The sequence below is a fragment of the Amblyomma mixtum genome, chromosome 3 (assembly GCF_055824585.1).
Source record: "Amblyomma mixtum isolate Tamu chromosome 3, ASM5582458v1, whole genome shotgun sequence".
NCBI lineage: Eukaryota > Metazoa > Arthropoda > Arachnida > Ixodida > Ixodidae > Amblyomma > Amblyomma mixtum.
The window spans coordinates 253435684-253462504 of record NC_143014.1 but is presented as its reverse complement, the minus strand read 5'-3'; the positions used below and the strand labels follow the sequence as shown (position 1 = coordinate 253462504).

Sequence of the window (26821 nt, the reverse complement as noted above, 5' to 3'; positions counted from 1 at the left end):
TCACGTTTGAGATCTTCGCCTTGCCGTACTTCTCCACGAGGAGAAAGGTGAGGCAGCCGGAAAAGAAGCAGACGCCATGATAGAAAGGATGCAAGTAGGAGTAGTTCAGCGTGTCTACAACAGTGCTGCAAGAAAAATTTAAAAAAGATGTCGCCATTTTATTTTGGTGAGAATCAACGTGCGCCCGAGCTAATAACAGGCTTATGCGCTCTGAAATGCACATGTTTTATTTAATGTCCTTGAGAATATTCGTTGTCTCCCGACCAGACGCTTCACGCGTAGTTCCACGTCAGATTACAGAGTGGGAAGCAAGAAGTATTACCTGAAGTTCTCTGCGAGTGCTACAACGAACGGTGTCATATTAGTGCCGTATATCTCCCAGGCAGAGATGCCGCAACACACAAGGGACAGCAGAGCGAAGGCGCAGGCGACGAGCCACTTTCTCCTGAAGAGAGAGATGGAAATAGCTTTTAGACCATCATGCCAAAAAAAATGTGTTTAAAAGTTATGTAAACAGAAATCAGTGTGAAATCAGAAATCTAAAATAAGTCTGCTGATTTCACAAAACATCCTCAGTGTATTATGGGCCTCCGTTTGAGAATGCGCATGTTGATTTTCCAAAGAAAAACTCTTAATGATCATAAAATGTATTTCGTGATTTTAAAGTAATTACAGTAGATACTTACAGGGCATCGCGTTTATTCTTTGCCACCACGCTTTATCTATAAACTCATGATAGCGATCGATTAGACACCTGAGGAACATGCGAAGAGAGAATTTGTATTTGATGAGAATGCAATGCAGGAAAATTTTCAGGTTTGAATGGGGAATAAAGGACCAAACATTTCGCTTTCCAAAAATTAGAAGTTGATAGGTGACGAGGGATAGAGAGTCAAACATGTGAATTCCATGCCTTGGAACTCGCAATGCTTTTTTCAAATAAAGTAAAGAATGTTCCGCTTATACCTGCGACATATAAGAGCGCAACAAATAAAATGTCACTGCCAATTTCATTTCGCCATCGTGAAAGCAAGAGTATGAGGAGAAAGTCCCATTGATTACTGAATAACATGGAAATTTGATAACTTTTTCTTGGATTCGAAGCGACAAGAGATAAAATTGCGCAGAGGATCGTACAATTGATCGCCCAGTTAAGGAAGAAACTTAAACATTTAGCAAATCAAGAGCGCAAGGTCAGAATATGAAACGAAAATAAGTTCCTGCAGTTTAAAACAGCGCTTGTGGTGTTCGTTCTGAGCTTCGGCTTTAGTCTGATTGCGCTGTTGTTTCGTATAATGGATTACCAACTAGCTCAACTGCCCATGCTACTTCATTACAGATGAACGCCCTTATTCTATGATGTTTCCATATGCAGTAACACTTGGGTAGTATAGTAAGTAAGCAAATATGGGGATCGCGATTATAGTTGCAATTCTTTTTTTCAAAATGGTAAAACAAGCCATAGCCGTTAAAACAAAACATCAAATCCCCAGCGAGCGCCGCCGTTCAAACAGTAAAACGTGGGCGTTAGTCACCGGCACGCAAACAGGCATATAGCGTTGGTTTTCTGGCAAATTCCAGATCAGGTGTCAGGTAGCTTCCGCTTTCTACGCTTCCAGCCTGCGTGGTTGCACTTGCCCGGGTGCCGGATTTCTAAAAAAAACCCGGTTTTGCAGAATATCGCTTAAATTTCGGCAACCAGCCGGGCACCTATTCTCGGAACGTGGAGATCGCGAAGAATAAGGTTCGGCAATACATTGACACTGGAAAATTTGGTCGAGCAGGAAGTAGCGCTGTGTTGTTCACCTCGTTCTTCGTCGCTTGTCTTCGATGCGCTACAGTTCGGGAATGTGAAAGGATCGTCCGTTGTGGTGAAAACTGAGCAGAGCCTAATATTGTTCCAAGAAGTCGTTCTTTCGGCACTCTTAAGATAACATTGAAAGATGTCATGTCAGGAGAACAGTGTTAGGCCTAGCATTATATCTTTGTGCAATGTTCTCAGCAAGAGAATACACTCAAAAATTGGGCTGCTAAACAGGCATTTACAAAGAAACCTGATCAATATTCTTTCGTGTCAGCGCTTGATGGGCTCATAAGCCTTCCTTTCACTTTGAAAGAAGTTTTGCGGATTCATTTTTACATTTGAAGCGGCTCCTCTTATAATATTGCACGCATTAACCTAATACGCCACGATCCTGGCTAATCTACTAAAGGGTTGTACTGACCTCGAGGATGCTGAATGTAAAATTCTGGAATCAAATGTAATCTAACGACTAGAAATTTTTTATTGATATTCGAGGTGTTCGGTGTCCGCGCATTCATACAGTTAAAATAAAATATTAATGTCAAGTGCTGACAAAGATGAGCGCTAGGTATCAAAAGATGCACGAAGAAAAAATGTCATTTGATGCAGAGGTGCACTGATTTGTTCGAAATCCTCAGCAGATAGAACGGAAGGTACCTACGTCTTGAGCACCTGAATAGCCACGACGCCAACGAGGAAGAGTTGGTAATCTGCGGAAAGAAACCACAGATGATTGAAGATGGTCTGAAAGAAAAATAGATGAAGATGAGTAACAGATGGCGGGAAGGCACATGCACATTATGCACTTAAAAACTGCAACACTTTTATAATGCATTAAGTTATTTTCATAGACTGGGCGGAGACAGCAAACCGCGTTGCACATTGCTAAACTTCTGACCTGCCCCCGACGAAGTCGTTGACCACTGCTGCAAGATGTGAAAGAAAGTTGACACAGGTCTGCTTTTCTTGGTCATCTCTCACATTGAGTCTATCTGTGTAGTAACGACCATTCGTCCTATTTTTTTAAATGTATAAATTTAAATAGTCGTTTTCATAAAAATCGTCAAAAACTATCCACCAGTGTTTCTAGATGAAAGAAGTCAGTTACAAATACAATCCCGCCGTTTTAACGACAAAGTCAGCTTTACAGAGGAAACTACTTCATTCACAGCCAAGCAAAGTTTAAAAAGCAAAGCGAAGTCGCTGAGTCTGGCGGAGCAATTATGTCGTTCGAATAATTTTCTTATGATACACTTCTACGGCATCGAGTGACAAATGCTGCCCAAGAGAAATGTCTGCTCGAAACCTAAACCCCAGAGGCAGTTATACTTTTTGGATCAATATTATTCTGCCCTGATTCTGTAAGGTGCGGGGACCGATCCAACAATCCGATTATGGCGTTCTGGGAAAGTCTGTAAGGCGGTTCTGGCTGTATTACATGTGCCTCTTTGTGCGTTCGTGGGCGTGCGTTCTGCGTAAGCGCGTGTGTGCGCGTGCGTGTGTGTGCGTGCGTGCGTGCGTGCGTTTGCGTGTGTGTGTGCGTGTGCGTGTGCGTGTGCGTGCGCGCGCGCGCGCGGATACCGGTAGCTTGCTGGACTGGGCCATAAATTTGACCACTCCAATTCTACTCCACCAAATTGAACTTTTGTGGTAGCTCGTTCAAGTTGAAAGAAGTAAAAACGTCTTCACATTACCACTTCTTGGTCCGCTCTCCAGTTGCGCATCATGAAGAGCAAATCCCACCAATGCTTGCGCATTTCAGCGTAGAACTTATTGTAAAGGTCCTTTGAATTGGGTCCAGAGGCAATCAGCGGCAGCAAGTACATGCACATGAACATGAAGAACAGGGGTACGGTGATCCTGTGGGTGAGAAGAAAGGGCCTTGTATAACATAAAGCGACTGCTTGGCATTTTGAAATCTGAAGCTCAGCCGACAGCATCAATCCGTGCGGTGTCTGCTACGCTTCTGAAAATCGCTGAACTAATTACATTTCATCCAGTGTTCTAGCAAATAGAAGCTATAGAAATTGACAGCAGCATCGGGTTGGAATAGCTGGTGGGAGTTAAGTTCAGAGAAATGCCCGACGAAAGGGCGTAAAAAAAAATCAGCATTCCTACTTTTCCAAAGTCTTCGAACGTGCCATCTCCGTAAGAAAGGAATTTCCAATAGAGTGACCATATCGATTAAGGCACAACTTCCTATATTTTCTGTGTCTGGTCATCGGCGCCAAGGTCAATGGATGCCGGCCGTCGCACTTTTCGTCATAAAGCCCCTTGATATTGGAAGTAGCGCATTTCTGTGAACTTTGCCGCCACGCCGCAATCCCTCGCACATCCTCCTCGCCCGTCTATCTGCTCGGCGCTTTTCTGAACTATGATTGGCCCCCTCAGGCAGTCGCCCTGGAAATGCGCGGGTGTAAGAATCGTTTTGGTCGTGTTTTTGTTTTTCTTCGCCGCCATGCGCCGGCCGTCTGCCTCAGCTGCAGGTCGAGCTCCCTTGAGTTGTGCGCTTAAAATTGGAACTGTTCATTTAGTGCCGTGTTATACCCGTTTGCAGCGCATTGCAGTGCACAAGCCGGCGTGAAAATGGCTTCGTACTGTTCTCGATTTTTCGAGGAAAAAGTGACATCAGCCTCAGAAAAAAGTGAATCCACAATATCGTCCTCAACGACTTTGTTGCGACGAAGCACACTGTCCTGTGGTAGATGCTGGACATTTCTTGGTATCTAAAGTGTAGTGTGTCTATTTGAAACTTTTTTCGAGATCATCAGAAAGCTGATAATCTTGCTTAATTCGCTAGTCATAGTGTGGCTTTTCGCACGATATTCTTTCCATTCGATGGCATTGCTCTGGGTGTTCTATTCGCGATTGTTGGCGTATGTAATGCGCCTATAACAGTCACTTTAATTTCTGGATCTCAGTATGGGTTTCCGCGGAAAACGGATGCATCGTAGAGATTATTTTTTTGCTAGTAAACACGCGAGCTTATGATGTGGCGCAGAATAGAAAACGTGATTTTTATAGAGTATATGGCAATCTATCTCCCGTGTGCCCAAGAGCTCTATTGTACTAGTAGCTGTAACGACATTATAGCATCGTCTTTCTAGGGATGATTGCAGTTGTTAATATTTAAATAAATTAAGGTGCTCGTTTGACCGTCGCGACTGCACAACTCTGCCGCGATTCCGAGGTATATGATGCCACGTGAGGAGCGAGTCACAGAAAAGATGTTTTTTAGTGTGAGCTTTGACTTGTCATGGGTGAAATCGTTATGATATACAACAGTGAATGACGTTTTCAAACTAACCTCAGAATCTTCAACTCCGTAGTTTATAAAATAGTACCAATTTTTCCGTGAAGTTTACTCTATCACACGATGACTACATCATTTCCGATCATGCTACAGTGGTGAATATTGATTAAGCACAGGCATTACAAGCATTCCCTAAGTTTCTTCGAGGAACTATTCAAGATGTGTCACCGAGGGAGCGTCATCTTTGCACAACTTAACCTCATCATCCCTTGGTACCAGCAGTCATCGAGAAATTTTAAGCCAACCCTGGCCAGGTACGGTTCTGCTGTAGTCAATGAAAAACGAAAAAACTATAAAATAAAATTGTTCTCTTTCAAGCAGCCATGAAATTTATATTGACCAAGCAGTAGAGCCGCGGGAGTGCATCACTTCGAGGAGCCAAGCTTAAATGTTTCGCTCCTAAACTTGCTAAAAAAATGCATACCACGCATTAAAGAAAATGTCCTAGCATTTAGGTAGCCACTATCGTGCTTCTGAGACTTCTCTTGTGAAACAACATCTTTAACTAAATTACCGGAATCTTTGCTTCGCTCGACTGGAAAAGAACAGCGTCGTAAAGAACAATACTTTCTCGAAAATGCAGCGCAATCTTAAATCTGCTTTTAGCGGAGCGTCATTATTCCGAAAAAAAAGGATGGAGTAGGCTTTGATTGTTCATGCCGCAAGGGCTCACATTTAGCGCTGTCATTGCTAGCTGGCCTTCAAAGCGATGGCCCTCAAATCGTGCCGTGCGCAGCGCTCACAGCCTGCAGGAGAGGAGAATCGAGGATTGGATTGTAAAACATTTATTGCGTAGAGAGCACGTTGCAGGAGACACGCACTAGGTGGCCGCTAGCCCATGGCTGGCGGAGACCTCATTGGCCCGCTCGATTTCCCGTACTTGAATCTTGGGGTCCAAGCTGACCAACACGGCCTCCCACCGCTCTCACAGCCTAAAGTGATCCTCGCGAAATTGCGAATGGCTGTTTTGGAGTCGTTGAATATAATACCAGCGCGCGTGTTCGCTACAGACAAAGCTATTGCCGCTTCCTCTTCCGTCTCGGAGGAGGTGGTTTCTATCGACGCGGCCGTCAACAGAGCGCCGTTCCCGTTCACCGCGACCAGTGCAAACGCTTTTCTCGGGGTGTGTCGGTATTCCGCTGCGTCCACGTACGCCACGTTGTCGTGCCGGGCGCATATGGTGTGTACGGAGCCAGCCCTCGCTGTTCGTCGGCCTTCGTGGTGCGCGGGGTGCATGTTCTTGGGTAGGGGCTTAATCAAAGGAGCTTTCCTGATGTCCATGGGTAACTGCGTTTTCGAGTCCCTCTCTGGGTGCTGTTCGCCCATCATTAGTCTGTATAGGATGGCCCTTCCCGCGCTCGTACGATTGGTTCGTCCGAGCTGGGAAACGAGGTGCGCCTCGCACAGCTCCGAGAGTATGTTGTGAACCCCAAGGGCCAGCAACCTTCCGTGGACGTACTGCGCGGGAGCCCAAGGGCCGCCTTGTAGGCCTGCCGGATTGTAGTGTCGACCTTGTTGCTTTCCGCGAGCTGCAGTTGCAGGCAAGGAAGGGAATGGACAGAATATAGAGTGAGGTTGTAAAGGACAACCTCTCCCGCTCCACTAATGTACCGCGGGGGAGGGAATGGACAGTCCTGCTGAGCACGAAAGCCTGCGCAAGTCGACATAGGTCTTTTTCTTTCATGCCTCATCTGTTGCTGGAGATCCGTCTGATTAGCCGCACAGTCTCATTGACCGTGGCCGTGAGTCTGTTGATTGTTTCGTTTTTTTTTTTGCGATTTTTCTGTATGTACATGCACAGTATGCGTATGGTTTGGACCTCCTCGATCGGAAGCCCTTGCACATACAGATTCTGATGGTTCGGCGGGCTCAGATTTGTGTTTCTACCGCGTGGCTTGGCCCTAAGAGCAGACTGGCATCGACAGTCTACAGTAAAGCGTCCCAAGGCAATGACACTGAGCGCACGACGTGCGCGGCAGCTGATTTTGACCAGTGCAGTCTTCCGACCTACGAAAATTGGGACCACGAACATTGGGACCACGACGAAAAGGGGGGCGTGGAACCGGCGCGGCGTTGGGAGTGCCACTCACGAATTTTTTGCTCCTTGTGCTTGTTGTCACTGTTGTGGCTACGAAACAGCATGCCACCCAGCTTAACATGAACGAAATGTGCACGGCATCGACAGTCTACAGTAAAGCGTCCCAAGGCAATTACACTGAGCGCATGACATGCGCGGCAGCTGATTTTGACCAGTGCAGTCTTCCGACCTATGAACATTGGGACCACGAACATTGGGACCACGACAAAGTAAACCGCCTACAAAAGGAGGACATCCCCAGCGCTTTACCGGGGCGTGGAACCGGCGCGACGATGGGAGTGCCACTCACGCATTTTTTGCTGCTTGTGCAGGTTAGTGAACTACCGTACTGCTCGCAGTTCAGTGTTTTTACTGCCGGTTACACCCCAAGCCCTCTACAAGTGTATTAGATCTCACTTAATTCCTACGCGTCGTGCACGATTTAGATTCGTATTGTTGCGGCGTTTCTCTTTTTATTTTTTCTTGCTCATTGTATGTGTAGATGTTGAGCTAAATCCAGGGGCAAACTCGGAAGTTACGTTGGAGATGATTCTAGATGGCCAAAATGAAATTATTGAGACCAATCAGATAGAACAAAGCTCAGTGTTACAAGCTCTAACCGACAGGATTAATTCTTTGGAATCACGGGTTGCTTCGATTGCGAAAGTTGAGACGGAAATGCAAGCATGTAAAACGACCAGTGAAGCCAACCAAAAATCTTTGAAATTCTTGTTATCGAAAGTTGACGAGCTTGAAAACCGCGGCAGGCGTAACAACTTAGTTTTTTACGGCATAGAAGATAAGAACCCGCACGAAATTAACTTGGTCCGATTCAGAAGGCGCTATAAAGGAAGTGTGCGAAATAAATCTCGGTTTTTCGCTCTCAACAGTGGAAAGGGTTTATAGGATTGGAAAATTCAAGCAGGGGAAAAAACGGCCGATTATAGCTCATTTCTCTTCTTTTAAGGAAAAAGAGAAGGTTATGCAAAACGCAAAAGCTTCAAAGGCACAGGAATGAGCGTGTCCGAGGATTATTCGGAGACATTAAGACGAAAAAGACGGCATCTTTGGGAATTCGCAAAATGCAGAGCAGACAGCACTGATAACGTCAAACTCAAGCTAGACATGCTGCTTATCAATGACACCAAATACATCTACGATGACGCCACTAGCGAAGTTGTACGCTTTGAATGACCACGTAACGGTACACTCGCGAGGCTTTCGTGTCTGGTGGTGAATAGTCGTAGCGCCAAAAATAAGATTGATGAATTCAGTAGCCTTCTCCATACTGTCAAGCCATCGCTAGTTATTGGAACTGAATCATGGTTGGCGAGCGATATCGGTGATGGTGAGGTATTTCCAGAATCTTATGCATGCTACCGGAAAGATCGCAATGGCCATGGAGGGGGTGTGTTCATCCTGGTCGACAAAAAAATTCAGTCATCCCAGATAAACATCGATTGCGGATCGTATGAAGCAGTATGATGTCAGTTGAGGCTCCATAATGGTAAAACCTTATCTATCTGTTCATTTTACCGGCCACCCGGAAGTGCATTTCATCACCTTATAACACTGACTTCTTTGACTGAAGTAATTACAATTTGTTTTTTTAGTTATTGGCGGTGACTTCAACTTGCCTAACGTCAACTGGCACCAGCAAGCTAGCATTCCAGCCACCGGGGGGCTCAATGAGGCTCTGGTAAATTTAATGAACCTATTTTCCTTAAACCAAAATGTTCTTGAACCAACTCGAAGGGAGCATATCTTAGATCTATTATTCATAAACGAACCTGAACTAGTTGAGTCAACAAGAGTAGTGCCGGGAATTAGCGATCATGAGGCTGTCATATATGAATTAAATTTAGAAATCGTGAAGGAATATTCTAAATGTCGTCATGTCTACAATTATGAAAGGGCCAACATAACGGAAATTAATTTAGCACTAGATAGTTATTATGTTGTGTTTGAAACTGTCGCTGAAACTAATTACGTTGCAGAGCTCTGGTCATGCTTTAAAAGAAAAGTTTTAGAGCTCCGTGACCGCTTTGTTCCTTCCTGGATATTAACTCCAAAAAGAAATAGAAGCAAACTATGGTTCAATGTGTCATTAAAAAGATTTTTAAAACGAAAGCAGAGAGCTTATACAGCAGTGAGACAGAATAAATCACTAATGGATTCCATAAGCTTAAATTACTAACAAATCAGGTAAAATCTGAACTGAAACAGGCGAAGAAAGCGTTCTTTGATTCAAATCACATTAGAATCAGCCAAAATCCTAAAGAACTTGGGAAATACATAAAAAGAAACAAAAAGGATAACCTATCTATTCCACTTCTTCTGGAAGCTGGAACAGAAGTCAGTGATGCTGCAGATAAAGCATAGTGTTTCAATGCATATTTTGCCTCAGTATTTTCTAAGAAATCGAAAACCACCAGCGGTTCAGCCTTGCCCTTCACGATTACAGCCTCATCCTCAGAAAATCATTTTTTAGCTGGAATGGCATCACGATGCTACTAGGTAGTTCTCCGGTGAAGCTCAAGTTCTTGAAAATAATATTTGAAAAATCACTGGCAGATAGTTCCCTTCCGGACGATTGGAAAGTCGCTTCAGTAGTTCCGATATATAAATCCGGCCCTCGATATAGTGTCAAACTACCGTCCTATCTCACTTACCTCAGTTCCCTGCAAACTTATCGAACATATTCTGTATTCAAGTATTATAAAACATCTTCAAAACCATGGCTTGTTAAACCCCTACCAGCCCGGTTTCAGAAAAGGATTGTCGTGCATCACGCAGCTGACTGAATTCGCCCATGACATTGCCAAAGCCTTAGATGCCAGCACCCCTGTCAACTATATTTTTTTAGACTTTCGTAAAGCTTTTGACACCGTTCCACATGATTTGCTTATAAAGAAATTGTACTCTTATAATATTGATTGTCGCATAATTGCCTGGGTAAGTGAATATCTGCACTTTGAGACGTCAATTTGTAATGGTGCATGGAGCTGAATCTGATGTTGTTGATGTAACATCAGGCGTCCCTCTGAGTTCCGTCTTGGGACCTCTTCTTTTCTTACTGTACATTAACGATATCACTGAAAATATAGCGTCACACATGAGGATGTTTGCAGACGATTGTATCCTGTATAAAGTTATAACATGTAATGCTGACCGTGATGTCCTTCAAAACGACCTTGACACTGTTCATAACGGTGCGGAAAATTGAAAATGAATCTCAACTTGGACAAAACAGTGTGCATGGCGTTTTCGAGGAAACGTACAAAGCTAGTACCCACATATACTATAAATAATGCAAGTCTGAAAATAGTTGAAGAATTTAAGTATTTAGGTGTCTATTTCACGTCATCGCTCTGCTGACATCGGCACGTAGGTTATATAGTTGGAAAGGCCTGCAAATCCTTAGGATTTCTCCGCCGAAACACTCGTTCCTTCCCGCAAGCTACCAAAGAACTCCTTTGCAAAACTTAAGTGCGGTCAGTGTTGGAGTATGCTAGCACGGTGGGGGATCCTCCTACCATAGGTGACAAAGAAAAACTTGAGAAAGTTCAGTCCTTGGCGGCTCGATACGTACTTGGTAAGTCATGCAAACGCAACTTCACTGCAACAATAGCAAAAAAAGTCCTTGTTTGGGAATCACTAGAACAGAGGAGAACTAAGCTGAGGCTCAAACTCTTCCATAACATATACTACTCCCACATTGGCATTCCACGCGAAACATACATCTTCAAACAACATTACGTATCCGCACGCCTTGACCATTATCAAAAGGTACATGAATATTAATCAATCAATCAATCAATCATTCATTTTATTTCCTTAGAAAAGGAGGAGTACGGGACTAAAAGCTCGAACAGCTTGACGAGGTCCCGACCCCTTGTTAGTTGGCATGACAGCAGGACGACGGCCAGTCTTACACAAAAAAAAAGAAAAAAATATCACAAAGCAACGGGTAATACAGAATGAAACAAGACGGCAATCAATCGGAGAAGCAACAAAAGGTAATACAGATAAATCAACACACATAAGCAACAGTGGTGAACAAAATTAGGCGAATAGGAAGGCATGGTTTAGTCTTGCAAATGAAGAAGTTGACAAAAATGTTTAATGCGACAGTTTCGGTTTCTGGAGGGATCAAAATTTTGTCGGTCTAGTAAGTTTAACAGCGAAGGTAATGTATAAGATAGAGATTGCTCATCCTAGGAGGTTCTCGGGGTGTGTACAAACCACATTTCTTTATGTCGGGTCTGACGAATATTTGTGTTTTTTTTGTAGTTCTGCCAGATGAATTATGTAATCAATGCCAAACTTTACAAAACCTTTGTAGCACAACATCAACCTGTAATTATAAAAACAAAACAAAGGAAGAATTTCATATTTTGGAAAAAGTGGTTTTGTGGAGTATGTATAATGGACATCAGCTATGTAACGTACAGCTCTTTTTTGTAGCAAATGTAGTTTCTGCAAGTTTGTCACGCCAGTTGTGCCCCACACCATGATGCAATACTGCATGACAGATACCACCAGTGCATTGTACAACATTAATTTTACCTTGGTCGGGAGAATGCGACGCAGACGAGCAATGACACCAATGGCAGATGACAATTTTGATTGTAGGTGATCAACATGCTCATTCCAGGTAAGGTGCTTTGCAAAATGCACCCCAAGGATGTTAACGGAGTCCACTATCTCTAACTGCTCACTGCCCAGACACAAATTCATATTAGTTGTCAACATCTTACCTCTAGGCGTGTACAAGATTACTTTTGTTTTCATCGGGTTGATTTTTAAGCAGTTTATCGCGGACCAGCGTTCTAAGTCAGACAGTATCTTATTAGCCTTTATTTCTAAATCTGTTTCCACGTTGCCTGTAATAAAAATGGTTGTGTCATCGGCATACGAAACGAATGTAGCATTATCTGTGCAGCTTGCAATTTCATTTATGTAAATTAAGAATAAAAGTGGACCCAAAATGCTTCCTTGCGGCACACCAGTGGCAACTGCCTTCCGTGAAGATATTGCGTTATTTGCTTCTACAAACTGTGACCTGTGGGACAGATAAGATGACAAAAGCGAGTGGGCAATTCCACGCACACCATACATTTCTAATTTGTTAAGAAGGATGGAATGATTAATTAAATCAAAAGCCTTAGAGAAGTCTATATATATGCCTAATGCCATATGCTTACACCTGAACGCGTCTAAAATTATTTCTTTTTGGCTCAGGAGGGCTGTTTCCGTAGAGCGATGCTTTCTAAAACCATGTTGAAAGTCTGCAATCAAATGGTGGCGGTTGAAGAATGAGAGTAATCGCTCATGCATTATCTTCTCAATGCCCTTAGAAAATACTGAAACTATTGATATAGGCCGATAATTATTCAGTGCAGTTTTATCACCGCGCTTGAAGACGGGAACAACGCGGGTGATTTGCATCCTCTTAGGAAAGGTACCTGTTGATAATATTATGTTATAAACATGGGCAAGAATAGGGCTTGCCCATGCAAGAATAGAATAGGAATATAAGTGCAGGACGGCAGCATACAGCGACTCTTTTTCCGAAGACCATTCGTCAGTGGAACCGTTTGCCGGCCGTTGTTACTTCCATCTCATCAAATGAATCCTATTCCGCTTTGAACAATGTCACGTCATTTCATAGCTAGACGGTGCGTCGTTATCTGTGCGCTGCTTCCTCGTTTCGTGCGTTTCACTGTGTATACCTGTGTCTTCCTGTCAATGCGCAGTATACCTGCGTGAAATACACATTTGAAGTTTTTTTGCAGATGCATGTCTACTGCGTTGGTGCTTTTTCCTAAAATACACCTTTATTGGGTGAACAACACAGTTGACTTTCTTGTACCCCAAATTCTGTACATAGATGCGCATTGCGTCAATGTTGTTATTCTTTGGTTACTTTGTGAATGCTGGGGCTCCTGTTTCTCTTTTTTTGTGTTTACCTGCATTTATGCGCTGTGTTAATGTATCAACCCCCCACTGTAATGCCAAATGGCGCTGCGGGTAAAATATAAATAAATAAATAAATAAATAAATAAATAAATAAATAAATAAATAAATAAATAAATAAATAAATAAATAAATAAATAAATAAATAAATAAATAAATAAATAAATAAATAAATAAATAAATAAATAAATAAATAAGTAGTTCCGATTTTGAGTGTGAGCATTCAATGCCCTTTCCCGACGCGTAAGTTTCAATTATATCAACTGCCTGCTGCAGGGTATCCTATATTTTGGCCGTCATTCCCAGTGGTTACCCTAGGGTGACGTCGTCCGCATATAAGGTGTGCTGCAGCCCCGGCAAGGTGGCGAGTTTGAGGGGTAGTGTAATGAGAGCAAGGTTAAAGAGGAAAGAAGAGAGCACCGAGCTTTGGGGCGTGCCTCGGCTTCCCAGAGGAATGGCCTCCGATTTGAGGCCACCTAATGCAAGCTCTGCGGTTCGCTCGGTTAGGAATGATCGGACGTAATTGAATGTCCGTTCCCCCGGGTCTATTTTAGAGAGGTTCGGGAGGATGGCCTCATGCTAGACGTTGTCTAAGGCCTTGTTCAGGTCTAGCCCGGGCACTGCCTTCGTCGCGGTCCGGGTGGGGGGTCCGGCACGTCCTTTTAAGCTGGAGCATCACGCCCTGCGTGGAAAAGCAAGCCCTAAAGCCAATCATTGTGGGAGGAAGTAGGTCGCGGTCTTGAACGTAATATTGCATTCGGTTAAACATGACATGCTCCATGAGTTTTCCGATGCAAGACGTGATGGAGGTGGGCGGCAGATTCTCGATCGAGAGTTTCTTTCCCGGTTTGGGGATGAAGGTCACCCGTGCATGCCTCCATTCCTGGGGTATCTCACCTTCCCTCCAGTACGTGTTCATTAGGTCTGTCAGAGCCGCGACAGACTTGGGGTCTAGGTTTCTGAGCGTCTTGCTCGACACTCCGTCCGGTCTCGCCGCGGAGGTGGTACGCACCTGACCCAGAGCAAACCAGACCTCGGCATCTACTATGTCTGCGTCCAGGGTCTCATTAGGGAGGCCCTCGTACGCCGGTAGGGGGTCTGTATGCGTCGTGTTCAGGTAGCGTTTTTTGCAGTTCGGCGACTAGCTCTGCGTCTGTACCCTGATACTGGTGAATTAGTGTCGTGAGTTGGTTGCGTTGTGTGGATTTTGTGTGCGTTGGGTCGAGCAGGTGGTGGAGCAAGAGCCACATCTTTTTGCATCGCATCTTCCCATTCATATTGTAGCGGATGAAATGGGTTTTATACAGGTGAAGGCTGGACGGAACACAGATGGCAAACAGCTCGGAGCCCAGGTCAGCCTGCGCGCTCCTCCCTCTTCTTCCTCCAAGTCCTCAGTAAGCCGCTACGCGGCGTAACAATTTCCCCGAGGGCAGACGATTCTCGTCCTCGAGAATGTCAGGCAGATCGACGCTGGCAGCGCTTCAAGCGGGCCACATGAACGACTTGTGTCTTGCGGGAACGGTGTTTATCCGTCGTCACCTTGGCGATAACGTAATTCACGTCATTCAATCGGTCCAACACGACGAAGGGGCCATCGTACTTATACAGAAACTTTTGATACAATCCTCGCCTGCGGGTTGGCGTCCAAAGCCAGACAAACTCTCCAGGAGAGTAAGTGACTGCTCGATGATGTGAGTCGTAGTATTCTTTTGAGCGGCGTTGAGAGGCCAGGGTGCGTAAACGGGCTATACGACGGGCTTCTTCGGCACGGCAGAGTATCTGGGCAACGGACGCGTTGTCGTTGAGGGAAAACTGGAAGATGGTATCGAGGAATACGCGGGGAGTTCGGGCATATAGCAAATAGAAGGAAGAATACCCTGTGACCTCATGATTTGCCGTGTTATAAGCGTACGTCACATATGGCAACACGGCGTCCCAGTTTCGGTGGTCAGACGAAGCGGCGTACAGGGACAACATAGTTGTCAGGGTACGGCTGGTGCGTTCGGTAAGACCGTTGGTCTGCGGGTGGTACGGAGCACAGTGCCGGTAGTCTGATCCACAGAGCCGGAGCATTTCTTCCACGACATCAGCAGTAAATTGCCGTCCACGATCACTTATTATAACACGGGATGCGCCGTGGCGAAGAATAACAGAGTAGAGAAGAAACGACAAAACATCATCAGCCTTGGCGGCAGCGAGAGACGCGGTTTCGGCGTATCGGGTAAGATAGTCCACGCAGACAATCACCCAACGGCGTCCCTCTCAGACTTTGGGAAAGGACCAAGCATGTCAATTCCAATCTTTTCAAAAGGGGAAATGGGTGGTCTGACGGGCTGCAAAGGACCGGCCGTCGTGGTGGTTCGTGCCTTAAGGCGTTGGCATTGTTCACATGTCGCAACGTACTGCTTGGTGGTCTTATAAACTTGCGGCCAATAGAAACGCTGCCGAATTCGATGGAGGGTACGAGAGAAGCCTAGATGACCAGATGTGATGTCATCGTGCATAGCGTGCAAGACTTGCGACCGGAGACTTTTCGGGACGACCAAAAGCAGGGCAGCACCATCGACAGAGTAGTTCTTGAACAAAATACCATCTTTGATAATAAATGGGGTTGAATCTACTCCTCCTTCTGCTGCTTCTATAAGGGGCTGCAGTGAAAGGTCCCTACGTTGCTTTCGGCTAAAGGTCGCCATACTGGGGAACGTCGGCTCGCACGAGGCTAAACACTCCTCGAAACCGTCTTCATCATTGGCTGAGGTTGGCAACGGGTGGCGTGACAAGCAGTCTGCATCACTATGACGGCGCCCACTTTTGTAGCAAACAGCAAAGTTATATTCTTGTAGGCGCAATGCCCAGCGCGCCAGACGACCAGATGGATCGCGAAGTCCGATGAGCCAGCAGAGAGAATGATGGTCCGTACCAATGGTGACGTGGCGTCCATACAGATACGGTCGGAACTTGTGCACAGCGAACACAACGGCGAGGCACTCCAATTCGGTGACAGTGTAGTTGCGCGCACATTTTGTTAACGTGCGGCTGGCATAGGCAGTAACGTACTCAGCCCCACCATGCAGCTGGACAAGCACCGCCCCAAGACCGACGCCCCTGGCGTCAGTGTAGATCTCCGTCCGAGCAGAAGGGTCGAAGTGCCGCAGGAGGGGTACTGACGTTAGAGAAGATTTCAGCTGATGAAAGGAGGAGTCGCACTCGGGGGTCCACACAAATTGCGAATCCTTATGCAGAAGAGAACTTAGGGGGTGGGCAATCTGCGCAAAGCCAGCAATGAAGCGACGAAAATATTAAGAGAGTCCGAGGAAGCTCCGAAGGCTTTTCAGGGCGACTTTCTGCGGATCCGGCCTGATACCATCCTGGTTGACGAGGAAGCCAAGAACTAGAGTTTGCCGGTTCCCAAAATGGCACTTCTTTGAGTTCAAAATGAGTCCCGCCGATCAGATGCATTCGAGAACGATATAGAGTCTTTCATTGTGCTCTTGGAAGGTCTTGCCGAAAATGATGACATCATCCAGGTAACACATGCAGACTTCCCATTTTAAGCCACGAAGGATCGTGTCCATAAATCGCTCGAACGTTGCGGGGGGGTTGCATAATCCAAATGGCATTACATTAAATTCTTACAAACCATCTGGGGTTACGAAGGCTGTCTTCTCACGGTCGAATGGATTCAGAGGAATTTGCAAATAACCAGATCGCAAATCTACAGAGGAGAAATATGACGCCGAATACAGACAATCGACTGCGTCGTCAATGCGAGGTAACGGGTATACGTCTTTCTTTGTTAGCGCATTTAGACGACGGTAGTCAACGCAGAATCGCCAAGAGTTGTCTTTTTTCCGCACTAGGATCACAGGGGCGGCCCACGGACTGGAAGATTCGCGGATTACTCCTTTCTGCAGCATTTCGTCCACCTGTTCTTGAATGATCTTGCGCTCTGCCGGGGAGACTCTGTAAGGTTTCTGGCGAATAGGGGGTGCGTTTCCTGTGTTAATTTTATGCTCTATTCGAGAGGCTGGGAAATGGCTAGCCGATCCCGTAGAGGCAAAGTCGAACACTTGAGCATGACGTGCCAAGATGTCTTGCAGCGTATGGCGTTCACTAGACGGGAGTGATTTGTTGACCATGCGCTCAAGCTCAGCAGAAATGTCAGACTTCCCGGGCGCTGCTCTGCTGACATCAGAAATAGTTTCAATGGCGTGGCTCACATGGTTCTCAAATCTTGCGAGTGCTAAACCAGAAGGAAGACGAAGAGGCTCCTCTGACACATTCACAGTCCAGATGAGTGCGCCGCCATCCACTGCCTCGACGACCGAGCGTGGCACCAAAATATTTTTTTTCGCCCCGTTCGAGAAATTTGGCTCAACGACTAATGAGTTCGTGCCCACGAAAGGTTGGGGTGATTTCACAGGCACAAATTTTGCCGTCATCGCCGGCACCAGCACATCTTCCTGCAGGGAGAGAACTCCTTCATGAGGCTGGGGCAAATTATCCACTAATACGGGGATAATGTTTGGCTTCAAAGAAATTTCACCGGCACTGAAGTCTAGTGTTGCACCACACTCGCGCAAAAAGTCAACACCTAAGATCACGTCATGCGTGGCACGTCTCAGCACAACGAATTCTGTTCAGTAGCACTCGTCACCAAGCACAGCTGAAGCGTAGCACAGGCCAACCGGAGCTAAAGTTACACCCCCAAGTCCACAAAGCGTACCGATTCTGTACCACACAAACATAACTTTCTGTCGAAGGCGGTTTTTAATTGAAAAGCTCATAACGGACACAGTGGCACCAGTGTCAACTAAAGCATCCGTTTCAACATTGTCTATAGTCACTGACACCTTGTTCTTGAGCATGATTATAGGTAGAGGTATTCGCGATGCTGACTGTCCGGCGACCTTACCTCCATCGGTCGCACCGCCTAGTTTCCCAGCGGTGGAGAAACGAAACGGTGACGTGGGGATGGTGAACGGCCTTTTCGCTGCGGCGGCGGAGTGATGCTGCGATCGGAGACAGGGGAGTCATTGCGTGCACCGCGTTGGGGAGAAGGAGGCCGATAGAAGGTAGCGGGTGGCTGCTCCCACTGGGCGTCATTCCTGAAGCGTGGTGCGCGTTGCACAGGGGGTAGAGAAAATCGGCGACGCGGGCAAAAGCGGGAGATGTGTGCGCTGAACCCGCAGCCGTAACATACCGGTGGCTGGCGGCTTTGGTAGCTCGCAGCAGGATCCCTTAAAGGCCGAGGAGAGGCGACGGACGCACGACGAGACGCACCACGAGGTACTTCACCAGGATGGGATGGAAGCTGCTGGAAGTACGGGTGCGACTTCGACTGTTGGCTCTGCTCAATACCGGAGTTGTAAAATGGGTCGTTGTTATTTGGTGCAGTCGATTGCGTACGCTGCTCCCATGATGGCATGGGCTTCGAAGCCTGTTGGTAAAGTTCATCAAAATTTGTACGTCGCCGCTGAGCCGCCAACTCCTCGCGTACAATCCTCCTGACTATAGAGGCGACGCCTTCTGGCTCGGGGATGTCGATGCTGACGACGGTTGTCATATTGGAGAGCCGGCCGAACTTAGGTGCTATCCGGCGTGCTTTAAGCGCCTCAAATGCAAGCCATTGCTTTATGACATCCGACACCGTAGCAAGGGTGTCTCGGGAAATCAGGAAGTTGTACACGTCCTCAGCAATCCCCTTGAGAAGGTGCCCTACCTTGTCTTCTTCTAGCATTTGCCGGTTGACCATGCGACAAAGTTTCAGTACTTGCTCGATGTATTTCGTGCATGTTTCACCGGGTAGTTGAGCTCTTTGGGAAAGTTGATGTTCAGCGCGTTCCTTCCTCGCAAGAGTATCCCCGAATGTCTTCTTGATTTCTTCGACAAACCGGCTCCAGGTCGTAAGATTTTCCTCGTGGTGGTCGAACCAAGTCAGAGCCGTGCCAACAAGGAAGAAAACAACGTTGTACAGGCAGGCGGTAGCGTCCCAACGGTTGTACTTGCTGCACCTTTCGTAATGACGGAGCCATTCTTCAACGTCCTCTTCGGTCTCGCCGAGGAATGTGCGCGGATCTCGCTGATGGGTCGAGGTCATCTCCTCTTCAGCTCACAGTCCCTGCGTCTGCGTCGCTTGCGTGGTAGCCATTGAAACGAACTGGTGAGGCGATAAGGGTGGCAAACCTGCTACACGGCGGCTGCGACGGGGTACTGGTGAATCCAGGACGCGTTTACCCAGCGCCTCCACCAAATGTAGCGGATGAAATGGGTTTTATACAGGTGAAGGCTGGACGGAACACAGATCGCAAACAGCTCGGAGCCCAGATTAGCCTGCGCGCGCCTCCCCCTTCTTCCTCCAAGTCCTCAGTAAGCCGCTACGCGGCGTAACAATATTATCACAAATTTTCCCCCGTTGTTATTCTCGCAGTTGTAGTGTGTAGGTTCCGATTTGCCGCTCGAGTTGCGCTATACGATTGCGTAAGTTTCTGTTGTGTCTGTTTCTTCCAGCGATTTAGCAGGCTGGCGTGCGTTTCCCACATGTGGAGGAGTTTAGAGTCTGTCGTTTGATCCGGCTCCACAATAGGCGTCTCGACCGTGGTGGTCTTGACGTCGTCTTTGAGTACAGCGATCCACTCCTTTAGGTTGTTGATCTGACCGGGGGCAGTCTGCACCCGGAAGTGTCTGAGCCTATCCCGTTCGGTAGTGCGAGTGCGCATGGGGTGTAGTTAGTGCAATTTCGTGTCAAATGACGTAGCTATTATGGAATGGTCGCTTGCCAGCGTGTGTTCCGTGTTGGGCCAGCGGCGGAAAGCGCGGGAGTGGAGGAGAGTGTCGCTACATTTGTCAAGGCTGCGAGGGCCGCTCCTCGATGATCAGCAAACGTATACGTGCGGCGATGAATGAGGAGCTGGCAACCAGGCGGCCCTCGCATCAGGGAATGCCTGAAACCTCGTTCATCTCCTGGTTCATCGCAGCGCGCCTACTTTTGCCGCTGGCCGTGACGAAGCGCTCGCATCTCAGACAACCTAAAGTCCCTCCATAATTATTGAAGGGCTTTAAGACAACCCGCGCTGCAGAGACTGAAGTGCGCGCGAACCAGCACGACGCTCTCGTTAGGCCACAGTAAAATCCCCTCTTTGTGTCCTCACACTTCGCCCGCAAGGAGCGCTGGTAGCCTTGATTTTGCTTGAACGACTGCTTTTCAGCCAATGTTCAGGCATGAAAACTATAGGAGGCTATGGTTAGGGCTATAGTGCAATATCGGGACTGTAGTACACAGGCGAGGGACAATAGCTCCCCTCCTTCCGGTCATTGTCCTCCGTCTGCGCACTACAGCCCCGCTATCCCCTATGCCCCGCTATCCCCTTACTTCATGCGAGCATTTACATGGCCCTTGAAGAATCCACCTCCTTCTCAAAGGAGGGCACTGTTGCCTGAAGTCGGTAGCACTCACTACGGCAGCCTAAGAAGGCTTCTTCGATCTGTCGGGGTTTGGACAAGACCCCGGCAACTTTCTGGCACCTCGTTGGTCGAGACAACGTTCCCCTTGTGCTTCTCCTTGGTGCAGCTTTTCTTGAAGCAGTAAGTCAGGTTGCACGCTGTCGGCCGTATGCCTGCCTTCGCACTGCTGACAACGCACGTTACGGCGGCAGTCTTTCGATTGTTGACCCTTAGTTGTGCAACTAATACATTAGTCGAATTTTGTTAGACGGTTTTGTTCTCGTGCAGGCCGATGTCAAACGTGCAGCGTTCTGTCCAGTGTTTAAATGATCGGGAGAAGCAATACTAGCCCTGCTTGGATTCGTCGCAGAACAAAACAAGCTTCAAAGGCTGGGAGCTTGGGCTCGAGTGTGCCTCGTCTTTCCTGCTGCGTGCGGTGTGGTCATGGGAGTCGGTCCAGTCTTGTTTACCGCACCATTCAACGCGGCTATGATGTCCAGTGGTCCCCGCCTCTCTGGGCATAGTTGCTGGACAGAACTCCATGGAAGAGTCTGTAGCAACGCTAAACCCTCCGACATCAGGAGTGTGCGCCTGAGGCTCCTCGATGTGGCAGTGCAGTAGCGAGAAGGCCATTGCGGTATTATATTCGTACTCCACCAGTGACATAGTCTTCTGCCGCGTCCTCGTCCGTAAGAAATGCATCAATTAAGCTCTTGATTAAACAAGCGCAAGCTGTCGTTGCAACTCTTGAGTCGCTCACATGTGTCTTTCAATTCGGGAAGAGTGTCCACGTCCCAGGCGGCAAGGTGGCAGGCATTATTATGTAGCCAGGTATGCCGGACTCATCACGCTGGAGTGAACTTTACTGGCCTCGCAACAACTATGGACCTGTAGGGAACGCGCTCTTCCCAGAATATTTCCTGAATTGCCAGCTGTATACGGCACATTTGATTACAGCATTAGCTGTTATTAGCTCGTTCTTCAATTTCCCGCCGTCGTCATCGCCGTCCGCAGTTCCACCTATCGCTTGCCACCTACCACCTGCCTTGGTTGGCAGGTGGCTTGCCATAACGTAGTCCTTCAACAGTAACCCTCCCCCTTCATTCCAGGGAACTATACTCTCCAGGTAGCACCAGTGGCAACAACAGACTGGTTGCACCTTTTTAAGCTGTCGCAACCCTCCTCCGGTTGGAGATTTCTTTACTCTCGCCACACCCTCGTCCTTCAACGGTAAACACTTTCTGGACGGTTACCGGTCTCACCACCCATCGGCTACGCCTTCCCATACTCTCCTCGTACGATCCTCGTTCTACTGTAATTACAATCCGAGTGGTTCCTATAGCTACGCACTCACCCATGTCAACAACGCCTACTTCTGCTGTCACTACTAACACGCGAAACCCAAGAACGGGCCTTAAGAGCTGTCGCTGTGAAACAGAACAAATCTGTGAAGAACTCTTCGCGGTCAAACCACACCTAACGCTCAAACATTCGTGTTACACATTCGTAACCACCCTGTGATTTTTTTTATTAATTTCGCATGAATGTGGACGCCCGCTTCCTGGTCCCTTCTCTGATTCATTTGAAACCTAACTTGAAAATTCGTAGACATCACCAGTAAAATTAGCGTACATATTTCGCTCGTAGTCACATCCCTCCAAAAATAAACGACGTGAGTCTCAAGCAATCAGAGCGATAACAACAGCTGCCGAAATATGCTGCGGAAAATGTTGAAAGGCAGTCCAAGTTCCAAAAATTTCGAGCGCACCCTAGCATTCATGGATTGATTTGTGCAAGAACTTACCTTACGTATCTTCTTATGAGTGCAACCACCGTGACCACAGAACGGTTCCGGTGCTGTCTGCTGAGTGTGTAGTAGAGTAAAAATCCGCTGCAAGGAACAGACCGCTATGATTTGTGCAGTAACATTTTTGAAAATAACTGAAAAGTTGAAAGCAAAGTAAATGCGCTAGTGCTGACCGCAGGAGGAAAAATACAGTTTGGTAACAGCAAACACCGAATCGGCAAATATAAAAATCTCTAAATATATAGAAATCACAAAGACAATATTCAAACCTTTGTGCACCTGGGCATAACAAATCAGTGAAGCTTACCTTAAGAAGAAAAAAGTGTCGACAGCCAAGAACCCTGCTGTAATAATCAACGTCTCCCAGCGCTCAAAGTAGTGCACGGCATTCAACATGCCCGCTACAGAAAGAACATGAAAAGCTCTGTAAAAATGATTGTACTCAAACAAAACGCAGTGACGTTCCATGAAAACAGGCCTCAGTACGCAATAACACTCCATTAAAGTGATGTACCCGTAAGCTAAGCGCATTTACCATGCGTAGTCTTTCTGTATCGATTTCCAGCTCTTGAAATCAGCGTCGGCGACGCGTTTTTTATTTTGGTGGCAATATTTTTAGAGCACATCTGACATTGAGCTTGGAAACACAAAAAAGCTCATAAGCAAAGGCGAAACAACAAGGAAAATAAATGGTTGCCATTTACTCACAGTAGTTTTCGCTAATAGTTCCGTAGGAGTGTCCGAGGCAAATCCAGAAAATGCTTAGGAAGCGGATGCCATGCATGAAACGGAAAGAGTTATTGCCCGAGTTCTTGTCCTTGTTGATGTTCATGACCAGTCTTGTGTTTGTCAAGGCCGAAAACGCCATGATGCACTTGTATGGAATGGCTAGAAAAAAAAACAGATCAGCGAAAAGAATGAATTCGGAAGCGACACACACTTTACCCATGGTTGCACTTATACAAATGTGCAGGACCACGCTGTGTAATCAGAACAATGAGGCAGAGTACGAGGGGGTACCCAAAAGAAACCGGACTAAATTTTTTGGTCAGCACAGCTTCTGTGGTACCGCGTTTTGCCACTAGGAGCACATAGAACGAACATTCCAGAGTCAGTAAGCCGAGTGCCGTCGTTGAAGGAGGTCAGACTAGTTTAGGCAGTGTTTTAGAGTGACGACTGTTTTGTGTGAATGTCGTTTTTGCAATGGCTGATTTTCGTGAACAGCGTGCGCCGGTGAAATTCGGACTCTTGCTCGGAAAAAGTTGAATGGAAACTCTTGAAATATTAAGAAAGACGTACAAGGACGATGCTATGGGGACAAATCAAGTGTTCCTGAATCGAATCCTGAATCAAAGCAACCATCATGCCAATGGAAAACTTCAAATTCACCTCGCCTCAAGAAAGCTCGTCAGGTGAAACCAAACCTCAAAACAATGCTGATTTGTTTTTTAGACGTGAGAGGAGTCGTCCATTGAGAATTTGTTCCGCAGGGTCAGACAGTTCGCCAGGCTTTCTACTTGGATGTTTTGAAAAGATTGGGCAACAGTGTGCGGTGGAAGCGGCCAGATTTGTGGTGGTCGGGTGACTGGTTTTTCCATCATGGCAATGCCCCTGGTCACACAGCGCTGTCTCACCGACAATTTTGGACCAAAAATGGCATGACCCTATTTCTCAACCCTCATAATCTCCCGACCTTGCCCCGTGCTACTTTCTTTGTTTCCTAGAATGAAAAAATAGGCTGATGGAAAGCGTTTCGCTGATGTTGCTGAGGTGAAGAAAGAGACGACGGAGGCACTGTCAAGCATCACAAAAGATGAATTTAAACAATGTTTTGAAAAATGGAATGAAAGATTCGACAAGCGTATCATTGGAAGTGGGGAATACTTTGAAGGAAATTGAAGGTATGTGCTTAAAATGTGAACAAATAAGTTCGAACAAAAATAATTCCGGTTTCTTTTGGGTACCCCCTCGTAGATATAAGGCATAAAGGCTGATCACTCCTAGATTATGTAAAAGATTTCGGACAGTCGAAGACGCGTCTTTGCTGGAGCAGTAAACACTTCAGTGAAAAAGTGAAATATACATATATATTTAGTTTAGTTTATGGGGATTTAACGTCAGAAAGCGACTCACACTATGAGGGAAGCTGTAGTGAAGGGCTCCGGAAATTTCAAACACCTGGGGTTCTTTAACGTGCACTAACACCGCACGGTACACGGGCCTTTATAATTTCGCCTTCATGGAAATTTCACCGCCGCGGCCGGGATCGAACCCGCGTCTTTCAGGTCAGCAGCACCATAACCACTGATCCACTGCGGCGGACATATACATACATATATTACATGCATGCATATTTTATTTTTCCAGAAATTGGAAAGACCTCCTGAGCTAAAAGCTATGAACTTGACCAGGCCAAGGAGACCCAATACCACCCCGCTAAACTTGGCTGACAGAGTCTCAACGCAGTATATATCAAGACAGTTTCAAAAGTGTGAAACTTCGTGCCGTCGGTAAAACTCGTTTGGTTTTGTGCGGTTTAAAACCTCAAAGCGACTCAGGCTATATATAAAGGTCGCCCGCCGTAGTGTAGGGCCCATGATAAGATCGACCACCTGGTGCTCTTTAACGCCCATTGATATCGCACAGCGCAGAGGCTTCTAGCGTTTTGCCTCAATCGAAATGTTTTCCCCACGCCCGAGATCGAAGTCGCGTCTTTCGGGTCAGCAGCCGATCACCATAACCATAGAGCCACCACAGCGCCTTGCTCAAACTTGTGGGATCCAGCCATAAATGAAGTAAATAAGCCTCATCAGTGTAACCGAAAGAGAACATTTTTTCTGTTCAGTGAACCCCGAAAATGCGGCCGGTATGTCGGGGCTTCTTCCGGACTAGATGTTGTCACTGCCACACAGTTTCGTCATATTGGCGAGATGACTAAAAAAAATGGTAGGTTTTTAACGCAGTTAAAGCGAGCACGCGTGCGAAAGCATGTGTTTATCCTGTTTGGCTCAAAATTTTGCTTTCAAGGGTCGCCTGCGGGTTTGGTGACGATATAAGACTCAGTTTAAGCTCTGATCGAGGCTAAGCTGATCTGATCTGTTGCAAGCTGCTGAAGGCGACGACGTGCAATGCACAGCGCGAGAGTGTGTTGTAGTTTAACGCGAGAGAGAGAGAGAGAGAAAAACTTTATCATGGCAAGTGTGTTTAGACCCCCCTTGGGTCCCTGGACCACCGCACGGTCCCACTCTACGTCGTAACGTTCATGCGGTGTTTGTCCATGACGTCGGCACCCCGAAGCACCGCAGCAAGCTGCGATGGCGGGTCCGGAGACGAGAGCACGACCTTCCAGTCCTCCCAACTTGATAACGCGGGCTGTCCCTGCGGGGGAGGATCAGCAGGGCAGCCGAAAAGGATGTGGGAGAGTGTGGCGTGAGGGTCGCCGCACAGGGTGCATGCAGGGGAGGTGCCACAGTAGAGAGATAGCAGCTGAGGGGATGAGAGAGAGCGGGTCTGGAGGCGTCTCCAGAGGATCTGTTGGGAATGGGTAAGGGAGGGGTGTGGAGGAGGGTAAGTCCGACGGTCCAAGCGGGGCATTTGCGTGAGCTCTGCAAAGGTGTGCGCCCGCTCTCTCGAGAAACCTGGACCGAGGCCGTCCTGAGCCCGGCAAATCAAACCTCGGGCCAATTTATCGGCAGCCTCGTTTCCTGGATTCCCAGAGTGAGCCGGCACCCACTGGAGCTCTACCCTGCGTGGTAAGTTTTTGGAGGGGGTGTTCAACAACTTCCAAGCAGGGGCGTGAATCCTGCCTCTCGCGAAGTTGAACAGAGCCGTTTTGGAGTCGCTAAAGATGTAGTTTGCATTGGAATGTACAAGGGCTAGGGCGATGGCGGTTTCCTCTGCCTCCTCAGACGTACAGCCCGAGGGAAGGCGGTGTGTGAGGGGCTGTGCTAGGGCTGGATTGTAACCAACTGCTACAGCTTCATGAGTTGTGCACGCGGCGTCTACCCAAATGGCGTCCTGGGCTTGTCCGTAATACTTGTGTAGGGCCGTAGCGCGAGCCATGCGGCGAGGGATGTGGTACTGGGGATGAATGTTCCGGGGAAGGGGTTTCACAACGAGGGGGGTATGAATGTGTCGAGGAATGGCTATAAGGGATGTCTGATTAGCGGGAATGTTGATGCGAAGGGAAGCGAGGATATGCCTGCCAGTTGCGCTCGCGGCAAGTCTTAGATACTGTGTCTGAAGGTGCGCGTCTACTAGTTCCTGAATGGTGTTATGCATGCCTAATTCAAGGAGCTTGGCTGTGCCAGTGCTGCGGGGTAGGTTTAAGGCTGCCTTGGTTGCTAGACGAATCATGGCGTTCACTCGCTCTGTTTCTTTGCGGTTCAGCTTAAGATA

The 26821-nt window shown here is 47.1% G+C and overlaps 1 protein-coding gene across 1 annotated transcript in view; it reads right to left on the bottom strand.

Annotated features, from left to right (window-relative positions):
- Nucleotides 1-26821, bottom strand: part of LOC149354392 (nose resistant to fluoxetine protein 6-like) — a 57641-nt gene that overhangs the window by 6843 nt on the left and 23977 nt on the right. The window contains exons 6-12 of the mRNA XM_089575975.1: nt 23132-23311; nt 22731-22824; nt 22421-22507; nt 3499-3664; nt 2466-2548; nt 323-445; nt 5-125 (exon numbers count right to left, since the gene is read on the bottom strand). Coding sequence (XP_089432101.1) covers nt 5-125; nt 323-445; nt 2466-2548; nt 3499-3664; nt 22421-22507; nt 22731-22824; nt 23132-23311 — 854 coding nt within the window. The remainder of the gene's footprint in view (nt 1-4; nt 126-322; nt 446-2465; nt 2549-3498; nt 3665-22420; nt 22508-22730; nt 22825-23131; nt 23312-26821) is intronic.